The sequence below is a fragment of the Pygocentrus nattereri genome, chromosome 3, assembly GCF_015220715.1.
Source record: "Pygocentrus nattereri isolate fPygNat1 chromosome 3, fPygNat1.pri, whole genome shotgun sequence".
Taxonomy (NCBI): Eukaryota; Metazoa; Chordata; class Actinopteri; order Characiformes; family Serrasalmidae; genus Pygocentrus; species Pygocentrus nattereri.
The window spans coordinates 9217082-9232075 of NC_051213.1; the positions used below are offsets into that span (position 1 = coordinate 9217082).

The 14994-nt window shown below is 41.1% G+C and overlaps 1 protein-coding gene across 2 annotated transcripts in view; it reads right to left on the bottom strand.

Moving 5' to 3' along the window:
- plod2 (procollagen-lysine, 2-oxoglutarate 5-dioxygenase 2) overlaps positions 1-14994 on the bottom strand; it is a 68750-nt gene that overhangs the window by 4184 nt on the left and 49572 nt on the right. The window contains exons 9-17 of one of the 2 annotated variants that reach the window (XM_017705205.2): positions 11765-11890; positions 11545-11666; positions 9297-9401; positions 7068-7193; positions 6580-6721; positions 2728-2790; positions 1267-1380; positions 956-1021; positions 548-652 (exon numbers count right to left, since the gene is read on the bottom strand). In XM_017705205.2, coding sequence (XP_017560694.1) covers positions 548-652; positions 956-1021; positions 1267-1380; positions 2728-2790; positions 6580-6721; positions 7068-7193; positions 9297-9401; positions 11545-11666; positions 11765-11890 — 969 coding nt within the window. The remainder of the gene's footprint in view (positions 1-547; positions 653-955; positions 1022-1266; positions 1381-2727; positions 2791-6579; positions 6722-7067; positions 7194-9296; positions 9402-11544; positions 11667-11764; positions 11891-14994) is intronic. The other variant, XM_017705215.2, reaches the window with a different exon arrangement.

Genomic DNA, 14994 nt, shown 5'->3' on the forward strand with positions numbered 1-14994 from the left:
ACAAACAAAAAAAAACATAAAATGTAACATATGACTTAACTTTACAAACTTTATAAACTTTTGAATATAACTGTCTTGCTTTCCAGAAAGTAAAAAAAACAAAAAAAAACAAATTTTTGTGAAAAACCGATGGATGTGCAGATTTAAATAACCAACAAGAATGTAAATTTGATTACTTATGTAACTACATAATTAGGTAATTACTATGTAATTACAAGTAAATAGATCAATCATTATAATGACTAGATCTCCAGGAAAAGGCATTATATATAACTCCTCTAACTCTCTAGCTTTGTGTTTAGCACTACATAATCTCCAGGATAAAAGAAGAAATTGCTACTAGAAAAAGCCTAGATCTTGTTATTGCCACCTCATTTCTCCATCCATGCTCTAATATGCCATGTACATGGTGTTAAATATAGTCCTGACTGGGTAAAACCACAAGACTTCCTTCAAGTTACCAAGAATTATGACTGCATTAATCAAGCCTGCTGTAGGTCTTTACAGTCTGTCTGAGCAATGTATTCCAATGACAGCCTTAACTGACCTCATGCTTTCCACCAGACCACGACCCGTAGTGCTCCATCTCCTCCACCAGCTCATCGCAAGCCCTCTCCGAAAGCACGGGAAACCAGAATACGTCGGGACATGGCTGCGCGCACACACACGCACACACACACACACACACACACACACACACACACACACAAACACACACACACAGTGAGGCTCAGCACATCTGGACCGGCCCAGACAGCACCATCAAATGCAGGGTACACGCAGTTCCAGCAAAGCAAAACAAAACAAGTGGACGTCTAGAAGGAATTACAAGATGATTTCGTTTTTCCCAACAGCGGTGTTGACCTGTTTCTCAACTCTTAGTGAAGTGGAATTAGATGTGACTAGAAACACAGCATGAAGAACTTCTTATCTAGTAACCCAGATATGCCTCTACCTGTTCCAGATGGTTCTCTGTAAAGATCTGTGTGTAGTTGGGATGGATATACTTCTCCCTCCAATCCTGTGGAAAAAGGGATTTACTGAGTTCGCCTTTTCCCCGCATACCAAGCAGAGCTTAGCCTACATGTCTGCAGTGGTTATCAGTCAATGAGAGTAAGGTCACTAAGAAGTCACTAACAGAGGCCTCATGTTCAAGAGCTTCATTCCTAGTGACTTAAACATACAGTGCAGTTTATCTTCTTGATAGCATTCAGTGCTGTCTCCATAGAAGCAATTTATGATGAGGAGGAACATCTGGACACTCACCACTGGGTTCTCGAATATCTGCCATAAGTCATTGTTAAAATGGGAGGTATTGTAATTGGCTGTAGAAATAAGCCTTCCAAACTCGTGACGGTTCGTAACATACATGAAAACGCCCTAGGAAGACAAAGATGTTAGACCTCAAACAAAAATAAGCAAACAAAGCTGAAACACCATTGACATTACATTGAACACCAGTGACGATACATTTCACACTCATGACATTGCATTTTACTAAAGAAACAGCACAGGAACTACTCAACCTATGACTACTTTAACCCCTTAAAATCCCAGGCTTATGACAAACGACGGCTTATTATTGAGTAAAAACAGGAATGTCAATACAAGGCTAAGCTATTCTTGGGTTATAGGAGTGTGTAATAAAACTTGGGGCCTGCCGATGGGCCCTGGCCATTTAAGGGGTTAAAAGAAATAACCTACGCCAATTTATCTGTGCTTATTTCTAGAGGGTGGAAGGGAGCAGGGAGGGGACAGGAACACAGGATGGTGCTGTGTTTGAAGGAGGGGACAGAGCAAACTCCAGGAATCGTGATTCCCTTTCACTACAAAGCAGGGGGTGAGGGGTCTGGCGTTTGTGTACATGAGCACATGAGCCTCCAAGACCCTATCAGTCTACGCTTTACCTGCTCTACAAAGTGAGTCCCTTAGCTTGAACAATGCACCAAATATGTTATCGGCATTGGAGTTTATTGCTTTGGCAGGTGTTGTTGCCTAGGCTGAGATAGGTCAAGGAGTGTAGGGAGGGATAAGCTTTGTTACTGGTGTGCTTACGATCTTGCCCTTGGAAAAAGCAGTTACTGCGGGGAGTTCTTGGAGACAGCTGACCATTACTGATATTGATTGATTCCTCATCTTTGCTGACCTTTCAAAAAAGGGGCAAATTTATGGACTTTTGCGAATAATCTATGACTGAAAACAGGTGCTTTCTTCCCATCTCCTTATAAAAATGGCAGTTTTAACCCTTCAGCTAGCAGCATCACTTTCACAAAGGGATTTGGCAGAGATTCCGAATACATCTGTCATATCTGGCACAGATAGATCAGACTGCATTCACAAATGATCTCAGCATTAAATCAAAACATTCAGTAGGTCTACAAAGACATGCAAGTCAAAACTAATCATGTTATGGGCATCATAAGGTAGAATTTAGTTTATTTGACATGCATGTTGATTGGTCACCTAAATGGCTTTAGCAGATTTAGCACTGATATCGTCAGATCGAGCATATATTCTGATATTTAAATGTCACTATTATAGGGATAACACACACTAATGCATCGGCACAAACAAAAACACACATCACGGGTTAGTTTAGAGTCAACTGTAAACTGGGTAAACGAGATCCGTTTGGAAAAGTGATGCTTCCGTAACAGCAAAAAGCATGTTTGAGATCAATAATGAGTGGAAATGATGTAGAGATATCAGAAAAAAATGTATGGAAACCTTTGGGGCTCTGAGCATATGGAATGATTCCGGAGAAGGAGAGTCTTTCTCTCTCTGTATTGTCTAAAATGAAGGAAAAGCACCATGTAAATTCCAATTCTGCTTTGAAAACAAGAAAGCGACAGGGAAAACGCAGTGCGTATGTGTCAGAAACTTGAGTACAATGCCCTTTCAACATAGAGGAGATGCTAGAGCAAGACTGGCCTGAAGAACTAGAAGGTTTGGGTTTCTTTCACATGCTCGGAGGAGACCGTGAGACGATCTGTGCAAAGCTTCACACTCTGCTAAGCTTAGAGTGATAGGCTTTATGTTAGAGTGTGATAAACATGCTGAACATCTACATGTTAATATATGGGAGAAGTTCCCAACCCAGTCCTTGAAGATCTGCAGCTGGTCCACATGTTTTTCCTCTTTTCCAGCTCCCAGTGTGCAAAAGCCTGGGCCAAGAAAACGATGCTTAATGATGGGAGCTGGCTGAGTTATAGAGAAATTTCAAGGGGGTGGTGGATTCAAATGACCAATAAAAAGCATGCATATCTATAAATACTAGGGCTGCACAATATACAGAAAGTGCAATGCTACACTTGTAAAAAAAAAAGAGTGTTCTTTAAGGGTTTTTACTAAGGAAAATGGTTCTATGTAGAAATAAGAACACTCAAAACTTTTTGTATGATTAAAGAGTTCTTCAGAAATGTGCTGATGTTTTCAAAAAGGTTCTGTACAGAACCCAAAGGGTTCTGTTGTTGTTACAATGTCAAACTTGTAACAATAAAAGCATCCTTTCACATGTAAAGCACATTCTCCATCAATCTAAGGAACCATTTCACCATGCAAAGAACCCTTTTAATCGTGCAAAAGGGCTCTTTGAGTGTATATGTTTCATTATACAACCATTTTCTACACTTCCGCCAATCTAATTACGCCAATCTTGCACTGTGCATTTGTAATTTGGTCAACTCTGTCATTACAGCCTTTAATGTGTCTATGATGGTAACCCATATTGTGATAACAATAAAAATACAATAAATGCAGCTTTAGTGGCTGCATGCATGCATGCCTTTCCCCAGTTGTAACATGCAGATTGTGAAGAACTCTCAATATCCAAGGCAAATAAGCAATTAAAATGCCCAGAACAGACATCTTAAATAATATCACGGTTTTAATCCAGCTGCCTTCAACTCAAGCCCTGGGAGCTGGAAGCAGACTGCCTATAAGTCTCTGGGGACTGAACTGGGAAGCATGCAGTTAAGACAAATGTGGGAGAACAAAGAAGGCCAGCCAGATATTTCCATTCTCACAAATCAAAGGTCACAGGTGAAGTGTGAAGAGGAGAGGATGACGGGGCACACGTGGAGAGGAAAGACACTGAATGCACCACAGACGCTAATGTAAACACAGCCGTCATGCCTTGGACGCAAACAGCACACTGATACACTGAGCCGCATACTTGCCAGTTGTTATCTCTTTGTCACAGAAGTGCAGCAGATGTTTGAAGACATTAGGAAACATGGCATTGACAAACTAAACACTGCCTGTGAAGTTAACTGCTTATTTGAAAGCATCTACATTGAGGAAAATTGCAGCTTGCCTCCGAATAGTACTTACACCTTAGCACATAATGTCAATACACCACATTTAATTTAATAAACATGAAAATACTGGTTCACTAAAAGGAACAGTTTGGCAAAAAAATCCCATTCACAGCTTCTCCTTTATCCCAAACATAGCAAATGTAGGACATTAGCCTGACTGCATGATTCAGACTTCCTTAACACAATAATTTGGAAAATATTCCACAGTTTTCTTCCCGTTACCTAAATGTAACAGAGCTTCCAAGACATGTTTGGTGCCTCAGGTTTGCTTCTTTGGTTTTGCACTGGAGCTACAAGGCCAACGTGGCTAACAAGTAACAGAAGCTTGTACCTCTCTGTGTCGGTTAAACCGCACACCTAAATCACACACTCACTCAAAACTGTGTCAAGTTGTTCAGTAATCTCAGATAGTCTTGCTTATGTAGTTGAACTCTGAATGACATACACACTAAAGTATATCAGACAGCTAAAAACAGTAGCCATCCCGAAGCCTGAATTCTGTTTGTATTTTTTCCAACTCCATGTAGAGTGGAAGTGGAAATTAGCTGTCATGTCCTCCACAGAGAACATAACTGTGGCATTTATCTGCAAATTTTAGGGCACAATTTCTGTTTATTTGCTTAGTTTAACCTATTGGGAAAAAATAAAAACAAAAATATAAAAATAGTGTTCTAACCATTTATAATATTTATAATATGGGGGCAGTCGTGGGCTGGAGGTTAGGGATCTGGCCCTGTGACCGGAAGGTTGCCGGTTCGATCCCCAGGCCCACAGTCCATGACTGAGGTGTCCTTGAGCAAGACACCTAACCCCCAACTGCTCCCTCAGCGCCGTGGATAGGGCTGCCCACCGCTCCGGGCAAGTGTGCTCACTGCCCCCTAGTGTGTGTGTGTGTGTTCACTAGTGTGTATGTGGTGTTTCACTTCACGGATGGGTTAAACGCAGAGGTGGAATTTCCCCGTTTGTGGGATCAAAAAAGTATCACTTAACTTAACAAATATGTATGTAAACTACATTAAATTTTGTAGTAGTATGTTCCCTGTAGATGTGTGAACATTTACTTACATATGTCTAATAAATTAACACTGAGATCAAGTTTGAAACAAAATATCTGAGCGAATAAAACAAAAAATAAGTCAGACAGCAGATGAAATCAACAAAAACACAAAGTTCTCATCTTTCATATAATCTAGAAGTTATTTTAAATTGACTGAAAGCTAAAAGATGAGTTTTAGCACTCGGCTGAAAGTTATTCCACACTAAAATGAGAGTGGAACCAGCCAATCATCATCTGTTCTAACGGAAACGGTTTCAGTGGAGCTTTGTAAATGTAAAAAATGAATGCCGTCTCCTTGATATGTACAACGATCACCCCACTACTTTGCAGTTCAGTTCACAGTGAAGAGTTTTAGATCCATCACCATGCATTATAAAAAGAAATGCACTGACACATAGCAAGGCTGAATTTATATGGGGAAACTTACATGCAACTAGTTGCTTTTCTGCTGTGTGTACACGTCTTTGAAACTGTTTAAGTGGCCGTTACGACTATAGCCTACTAGGCATCTCACTCTCTCTATTCTATGAGCCCAAGTTCATCAAAGAGTGCATCTCTGTCTCCTCCTCTAATAATTAGCATCCTTACTTTAATGTAGGATCCAAGCAACTAAAGCAGCATGAACGTTTCACCATGTAAAGCCAAGCCTAGTGGATGGCTGCATTCATAATGACTGCATCACCATAATGCAGGGTTGTCCAATCTTACCCGCAAAAGGTCTGGTGTGTCTGCTGGTTTTCATTCCATCAAAGCAGAAGCAAGCATAACCAGTTGTTGAAGCCTGACACCGACTGATTAAAGGACTGATCAGCTGCTTTTTCACTCTGACCCTTTGCGGATAAGACTGGACACTTCTGCCAACATTCATTACTCAGTTATTGCTGGTGGTGATTCAAGCACGCGAGCTGGTGGGGTGTAAGGTTTCAACACTTCTGTTAGCCTCGGATCCCCATTGCCAAACGAAAGAAGCAAAATTTGGACAGCAAACATGTCTAGCTAAATTAACCACATTCGGGATCTTAGGAAAATCGGGTAAATGTTTTTTTTCTGGCAAACTATTCCCTCAAAAGATAACAAAACCACTTCACTAGCTCTTTCTAACATTCTAGTGCTTTTAAGATGCTCTAAGGCTAGTCTTTACAGCATACAGCAAGTGTTTCATCAGCATCATGCTTAGATGAGCTCGTGTGCAATCAGTCTCACCAGTTCCCTGGTCTTTTTACACAGAGCCATGTCAGGATCCAGCTTCTCCAGGACAAACATATTCCTGTCTTTCAGCTCATTCCTCAACGCCTCACCTTTAACGAGGTATATATGGGCCATGTACGGAATATTCCACACACCGCTGTTGAGAAAGAAAGGAATCAGACAAAAGGGAGCGTCGTAAATTATCTTGTTTTATAGCTGAATGACTTTCATTACAGCCTATTCATCCTGACATCTGTATTCGTCCAGAGTACTACGTTGGGGAACACATGTTATCCATTATCCATAATCCATTATCTTTCCAACATGCAAAAAAATTGTGCATGAGCAGCCAGTAGGAACACTTGTGATTTTGATCCAGTCTAACAGGAATTATGGGACGACTCATGCATTTTCTAAATAAAACAAAGACCACAGAACTGTAGCGTAGAAAATATGAGGCCTTCCGTCTTTGAGTGCTCCGGGAGCACTCCCAACACACTTACACTCGCTTTCCTTGCACAATCTCGATGTAGTCCTCGGATCGGGCGTAGTAGCCATCCAAGCTCAGAGCCCCCCAGAAGTTAGACCACAGTTTTCCATGGCGGGTGACAAGAGGACCAATTATTTTTCTGAGGGAACATAAGCAGAATGGCAGCAAAAGTGCATCCAAGTTTAGATGAAATTAGTCAGTCAAAGCCTGATTCTATAGTGTTGATTCACCCCAACAAATACTGTATTTAGCAACCAAATAAAAATCCAAGCAAGGTTTAAAAGTTTATATTTTACATTTTTTCCACTGAGGTCCACTTATGACATTTCTGCGGATTTATGTACAAAAAAAAACAGCTTTCATTTTTAGCAGCAATACAAACTGTATGTCAAGCATTCCTTACCTCCAACATGGGTGTAAAATATACAGGGAGATTCGCATGAAAGAGGCCCTGAATATACTGTTGTACCTCATGTTAGGATGAAGCAATCTGAACCAAAAAAAAAAAGCTACATACATTGACGTTTGCATTACATGTGATGCTGGAAGTGATCTCCGATTTCTGCCAGATACAGAAGGGGCACAGGGTAATGCACCTGGAAGTTGCAACCAGAGATTAAACGTAGTGATAGCTGGCCGGCGCCTACCTCATCGCTCCAATGCAGGGGCATCCCGGCTTTTTTGAAGCTCCATATACTGAGGAGCTCATCGAACATTGTTTCATTCCGACTGCTTCATCCTAGCAAGAGTTATTACAGAATATCCGGGGCCTCTTTTGGGTGAATCTCCCTGTAGTATTAAATGTTCACTCATTATTTTCAAAAGTGAAGTAGGTACAGTACTGCATATATAATACAGTTTTTATGGAATACTTTTTTTTACAGCTTCCATTCTTTTCAGGAAACCTGCCTTGAGATTTTCAAAGAAATCTGCAGGGATTTTTTTCCACTCCTGCAAAGTTAGAAGTCGATTGTATTTTCTGCTTCTTACAATCTGAGTAATCCCAATTACACATCTATATCCGACATCTAGTTTTGGTGCGAATGTTCTACGGCTTCTTGACAGCTACACATCCTTTCAGACCCAAAGCGCTGAGTCATCTTCTCACACTGGAAGGATGGACAGAAACACCTGTGGATTTTTTCCAGACCTGAAGCAGCTTGACTTTCTCCTGTCTCTCAAAGATGAAAGCTTTAAGGGCTGTTTATCTGATGGGGACCATGTTGGTGGTCCATCAGGTCTTGCACAGCTGTTAGGAGCTCCATTTTCTGTAGAACTTTTAAGCATTTTTTGGAATCCTTGTTTCATTTATCTCCTTTCTTATGCAAGTGGATTATTTTTTATCCAATCTCCCCAGAAATGTCTACTTTAGCCATTTTAGATGTACATTTGTGAGGCAGCTTAGGTGAGTTTGGGCAGTTGTTTGTTTGAATGTTAGCGTCTCTATTGCTTCCTGCTTTATAAATAACTATCATTTTGACTGGAAAGCAAATAAGCGAAAGTGTTCTCTCTCACTTTTGCACAATGCTGTATATAAAAAAAAATACTTGTTTATGCATTTTTAGAACAACTGCACTTGCCGTAGAGGGAAATGTTTTCAAATGAATTCAACAAGTGCTGGTTTCAATTTGCCCTTTGGAGACGGTTTGTTGTCAAGCGTGATATTGAGAATGATGCAGCTCTGCACTCACACACTTCTCAGGAGCGGCAACATAAGGCCCACATAAAAATATACACATAAAAAATTCTATCGTGAGGGAAACATGTCATTGAAACAACATTACAGAAAATTATAGAGGCCTTTGTGACGATGTGCATGCGAGACAATAAAAGCCCGCATTTCTAAGGTTACGATTTACATTTTTCACCCCACTGTTCAATGCCAACACAGAATTCCCACAGCTTCTTTAAAAATATCTGAGCAAAGGTTTCTGTACAGCAGTGCTAAATACTGACACATGGTGAGAGAAGCTGTCTCAGACGTTTGCTCAAGGCAGCAGGGTATAGGTTTAAGAAATAAAAACAGTTTTGGGCTTAATGCAAACTGGCATTCTAGAACTCAGAAGATGCAGCCTTGAGGGAAAACAGGAAGCCGTCTCGGCTTATTTTTGCACAGAGAGGGAGTTTTGTGTTGTTCCTGTGGTTGGAGCATTGCAGGGATAGTAGTCCTTCACCAGACACTGAAAATGCCTCTGTGGAAGCTTCCAGGATGATGCCAAGCTTGGTAGCTCAGTGACATTACCTGTTCTGCTCCATGAGAAGCTTCAGTGTCTGCCTGTTGGTGAGCATGACGTCTGCGTCGATGCTGAAGTAGTAGTCACACTCCGGATCCCTCCGACACAGATCCCTGCTCAGCACCAGCACAGACAAACAAACAAACAAACAAACAAACAAACAAACAAACAAACAAACAGTCTTAGTCTGTGATGTAGACAGATGAATTTGCACTGGACTCTAAGGTGACCAGGTTAGTGAATTCAATAATAAAAATAAAAAATAAAGTCTGAGGTACTGGGTCACATTTATTGGGAGTTGCAGACCATTTGCAAATGAACGTTCCATGCACAGATCAAAAAGAGGATCTGACTCCAGGTTTAGGTCTCGAATGCAAAACGAACATCATACTGTTGATGACAATACTTGATCATTCACTCACAACCTTTAGACGACCGTCCTAAACCAACACTAGCCTCTTATGCTTGGTCCATCTGAATTTACGTGGCCAACTTGTAAGGCAAATTATTCAGCAACTGCATGAAATAAAATGTATATTATTATTTTATTTATTTTTTGTAAAATGTCACGATTGGCCCCTCCCAGTCCTGTCTATGTGTTTGTGTTGTTTTGGTCTAGTCCATGTGTTTTCTTTGTTTTGGTTTGGTCCAGCCCCCTTGTTTAGTGACTCCACCCCTGATTGTTCCCCTGTGTTTTCCCCTGTGTGGTTGCAGGTCTTTGTTTGGATATATGTTTAATGTGTTTGATTGTATGTTTATGTTCTGTTGGATGTATTTAGGTTTGTGTTTCGTGAGTGTATTTCAACTTGTCTGTCCCTAATTCGATCTGTGTTGGCTTTATGAACCTGGATTCTCATGACCACGACCCTGGATTTGCCCTCAATAAAAGTTGCTTCTCAGCATATGTGTCCGCCTCCTCGCTCCCAGGCGTTACATAAAAGCTCCCCTCAAATTAACAGAATGTGTTTTGTGATCACACACATATCTCTATATGCTTACAATTTACTGCTGAAAGCCAAAAATCTCACTTATTTTAGAAAAATTATTTTTACAGAGCAGATCACTGAAGAGACACCCTCTGTTTATAGTTTACAGCCCAGATTTGTGGAAAAATGTGTCAAATTTCAGTAGACAAAAATATTGAGAGTTCAGCTTCTTTAATAATGAAGCTTTAAACTTACACTACCCATCTATTTGACTGGACAGTTACAGCCCTCTTATGACAGCCACCTTTTGAATGTAGCTTATGAAATCTGAAAGTTATGAAGAATACGACGAAGTACGTTTTGGAACCACCGGTGGTCTCCAGGAGTTGAAGAGGTTAAATATTCCTTCAAAACACTCAATCATCAGTAGGCAGCTTTTAGAATATGTGGCAAGAAATGCAGAAACATGATCATATATGCACTGCATTCACAACTGTCAAGGATTATTCCATCCCAGAAACCAGTCAGGTTTTGCTTGTTGTTAAGTCCATCATTTCTATTTTATTAGTCAAACCAGAGAATGGCGTGAAAGGAGCCCTTTTTTAATGGCAGAGTCATTGTGCTGGATCAATGCTTCAGCTGATAGACAATTGTGGGCTTCAGATGCAACCACCTCACTCCCTAGGTACATACTGATGTAACCACTGATGTAATACAGTGGCTCTCAAAACTGTTTTCAGTGACCCCCATATTGTCCATATTTTTGCTCCTCCACCCAGGGATAGGGAAAAAATAAGGACACTCTCTGGTGGGCATGATGGGTGGTTTGAGGCATCTTTAGACATGGTTTCTGACTTCTGACTCTGTAAAACTTAATGTGGTTATAACAACCAGCTACTTACACACAAAGGGTCCTTGCACCTGCATAGCCAAGTGGGTCTACTTCACCACATGCTGCAGGGTTACGCTCCTACACACCACATATCAGAGCAGGAATGCAAGAACAGCTCAGAGGTTCTTGCTCGAGCTAGAGCTCAATGAGCCATATAGCATGGGGTGGAGTACTGCACACAAACAGGGGTAAATCTGATGTGTTTATAGAGTAAATAATATTGCTTTTTGAATATGGTTTCAACTATGTGCACTCTTATTGGTTGATGCCGTCATCCTTATTTATGAGTGGCTTGACTCTTCTGGCATGTAAGAAATGTTAGTGTTTTTCTTTGAACACAAATTAGAGTCAGTTGGATTCATTCTCACTGTAATTTGGCCCTAATTTACATATTTTTCAGTGGCATTCTGAAATTATCGAGGGTGAAAAGAGTCTTACATGCCCAGGTTCCTAGCCTCCCCTTGGCTCAAGTCCTCCTCCGGGCCAACGACTTTGAAACTGCGGAACACGTTCTTGTTCTCCTCCCAAAAAGCCTGCAAGTGCTTCTCGTGGTAAACCTCCTGGTGTGGGAGACATGGGTGAGATGGGAGGTCACAGACAGGTCAGACTAGAACACCGTCTAGGTTATTTCTCGTTTCCAATGCAGCTGCACACTCACATTGTTATGAATGAACACGTCCAGTTTATTTTTGGGATAATCCAGGGTCAGGAGCCGTTGGAGAAATTCTGGCAGGAATGGGGTGGGCTGCTCGATAAACACCCCGACTCTCACTTGCGGGAATTCCTATTTAGATAGAAAGAAGTCATTACACTGTGCACTGGAGGAGAATTATTCAACATCTATTCTGTATTCTGCTATGATTTCGAACCATTTAACGCCAAAATACACCAACTCAACAAATGTGAATTGGGGAGAACATTCTAGAATAGTGTTAAAATCAATGATAACATTCTGGGAGAGTGTGAAGAATATTCTACACTTATAAATGATGTTTTTTTTTTTTAGGAAAGGAAATGGTTCTATATGGAACACTCAAAAAGACAACATAAAAGGGTTCTTCAGATTGGAGAAAAAATGTTCTATACACAGTATCTCACAAACGTGAGCACAGCCCTCACATTTCTGCAAATATTATATCTTTTCATGGGACAACACTATAGAAATAAAACTTGGATATAACTTAAAGAAGTCAGTGTACAGCTTGTATAGCTATAAAGATTTACTGCTCTCTGAAAATAACACACAGCCATTAATGTCTACATAGCTGGCAACACAAGTGAGTCCACCTCACAGTGAACATTATTATGCCCAGTAGTATTGTGGTCCCTCCCTGGTGTTACAAGGTTCCATGTGTGAATGGGGAGCAGGGCTGTTAAATTTGGTGTTTTGGGTACAGTTCACTCATACCAGCCACTGGATATTCAACATGGCACCTCATGGCAAAGAACTCTCTGAGGATGTGAGAAATAGAATTGTTGCTCTCCACAAAGACGCCTAGGCTATAAGAAGATTGCCAACACCCTGAAACTGAGCTATAGCACGGTGGCCGAGGCCATACAGCAGTTTTCCAGGACAGGTTCCACCCTGACCAGGCCTCGCCAGGGTTGACCAAAGACATTGAGTCCACATGTTCAGCATCATATCCAGAGATTGGCTTCAAAAAATAAAACACGAGTGCTGCCAGCTTTACTGCAGAGGTTGAAGAAGAGGGAGGTCAGCCTGTCAGTGCCATATGCCGCATAATGCATCAACTCAGTCTGTATGGCCTTCGTCCCAGAAGGGATCCTCTTCTGAAGCTGACACACAAGAGAGCCTGCAAACAGGTTGCTGAAGACAAGCAGTCCAAGAATGTGGATTACTGGAATAGTGTCCTGTGGTCTGACGAGACCAAGATAAACTTGTTCGGCTCAGATGGTGTCCAGCATGTGTGGTGGCGCCCTGGTGAAAAGTACCAAGACCACTGTCTCTTATCTACAGTCAAGCATGGTGATAGTAGTATCATGGTATGGGGCTGCATGAGTGCTGCCAGCACTGGGGAGCTGCAGTTCATTTAGGGAAACATGAATTCCAACATGTCCTGTGACATTCTGAAGAAGAGCATGATTCCCTCCCTTCGGAAACTGCGCCACATGGGAGTTTTCCAACTCGATAACAACCCCAAACACACCTCCAAGATGACAACTGCTTTGCTGAAGGTGATGGACTGGCCAAGTATGTCTCCAGATCTAAACCCAATTGAGCACCTGTGGGGCATCCTCAAGTGGAAGGAGGAAGAGCGCAAGGTGTCTAACATCCACCAGCTCCACGATGTCATCATGGAGGAGTGGAGGAGGATTCCAGTAGCAACCTGTGCAGCTTTGGTGAATTCCATGCCCAAGAGGGTTCAGGCGGTGCTAGATAATAATGGTGGTCACACAAAATATTGACACTTTGAGCACAATTTGGACATGTTCACTGTGAGGTGGACTCACTTGTGCTGCCAGCTATTTAGACATTAATGGCTGTTGTGTTGAGTTCTTCTCAGAGGGCAGTTAATCTGCACTGCTATACAAGCTGCACACCGATTAAGTTATATTCAAGTTTCTTTTCTATAGTGTTGTCCCATGAAAGATATAAAAATAATGATATCTGAAGATATAAAATATTATATGAAGATATAAAATATTTGCAGAAATGTGAGGGTGTACTCATTTTTGTGAGATACTGAAGCACCAAAAGGGTTCTTCTGTTACTTTGTCAAGAACCTTTTTTGGTGTTATGTAGAACCGTTTTCAAAAACGGTTTTATATAGAGCAATAAACAACACATTTTTCAATCTGAGGAACCCTTTCACGATTCAAAAACTCTACATCATGGAAAGGGTGACTGAGGGAATTATATTCTAATTATATCATCATATATGTCAAAAGCAGGGAGAACACTCTAGGACAGAGCCAAAGTATAGAACATTCTAGAACAATGGTAAATCAGAGAGAACATTCTTCCCATTCAATGTCCTAGAACATTACTGCACTGTGTGAAAGAGGGGAGAACATCAAGAACAGTGTGTAATGAGAAGAACATTCTACAATATGAATAAAGAGAATGTTCTAGGACAATGGGAAGGGAACTTGCTAGAATAGTGTGACTGGGCTAGAACATATTAGAACAATGAACAGGGGGGAAAATTCTGGAGCCGTGCTAATAGAGGAGGGGGACATCCTAGAACAGAGGGAAGAACATTCTAGAATCCCTTAACAACCACTAGCAGGTATAGCACACCAACCAAACGTTTGAGTTGGTTGGCATTTGTTGGTTTTGGGTGCTCTGGTCATTTCAGGCATTTCATACACACGTAATGTCTGGATTGATTTATACTGCATTTACAACTGGTCACATGAATGCATCTCCATTAGACAGACAGGAATCTGATCAGCATCTTTGCTGCAGGAAGCTGTAAAGCACTCAATGGTCTTCTCAAAGCGGAAGGACGGACAGAAACACCTGTGGAATTTTTCAGATCTGAAGCAAGAGTGAATTTGAATTTCTTGTCTCCTCAAAAGATGAAAGTGCTGTTTATCTGACAAGGACAGTGCTGGTGGATTACCAGGCCTTGCATGGTTGGTAGGAGTCCTTGTTTTCTATTTTTTTCCCCTCATTTTCCTTTGACTTTTTTCTTCCTTATCCAAGTGAATTATATCCAATCATCTCCGAAATATCTCTTGAAAAATACATAACTTGCAATAGCAAAATAAACAAAGATTAGTCTCTTCATACAATAACGATCATACATAACTTCATGACCACCTTGTTTCTACGCTCTTTGTCACTTTTATCAACTTTTACCCTGTTTTTCAGTGGTCTGTCCCCCATGGACCCTCACAGAGAAGGTACTATTTGGGTGGTGG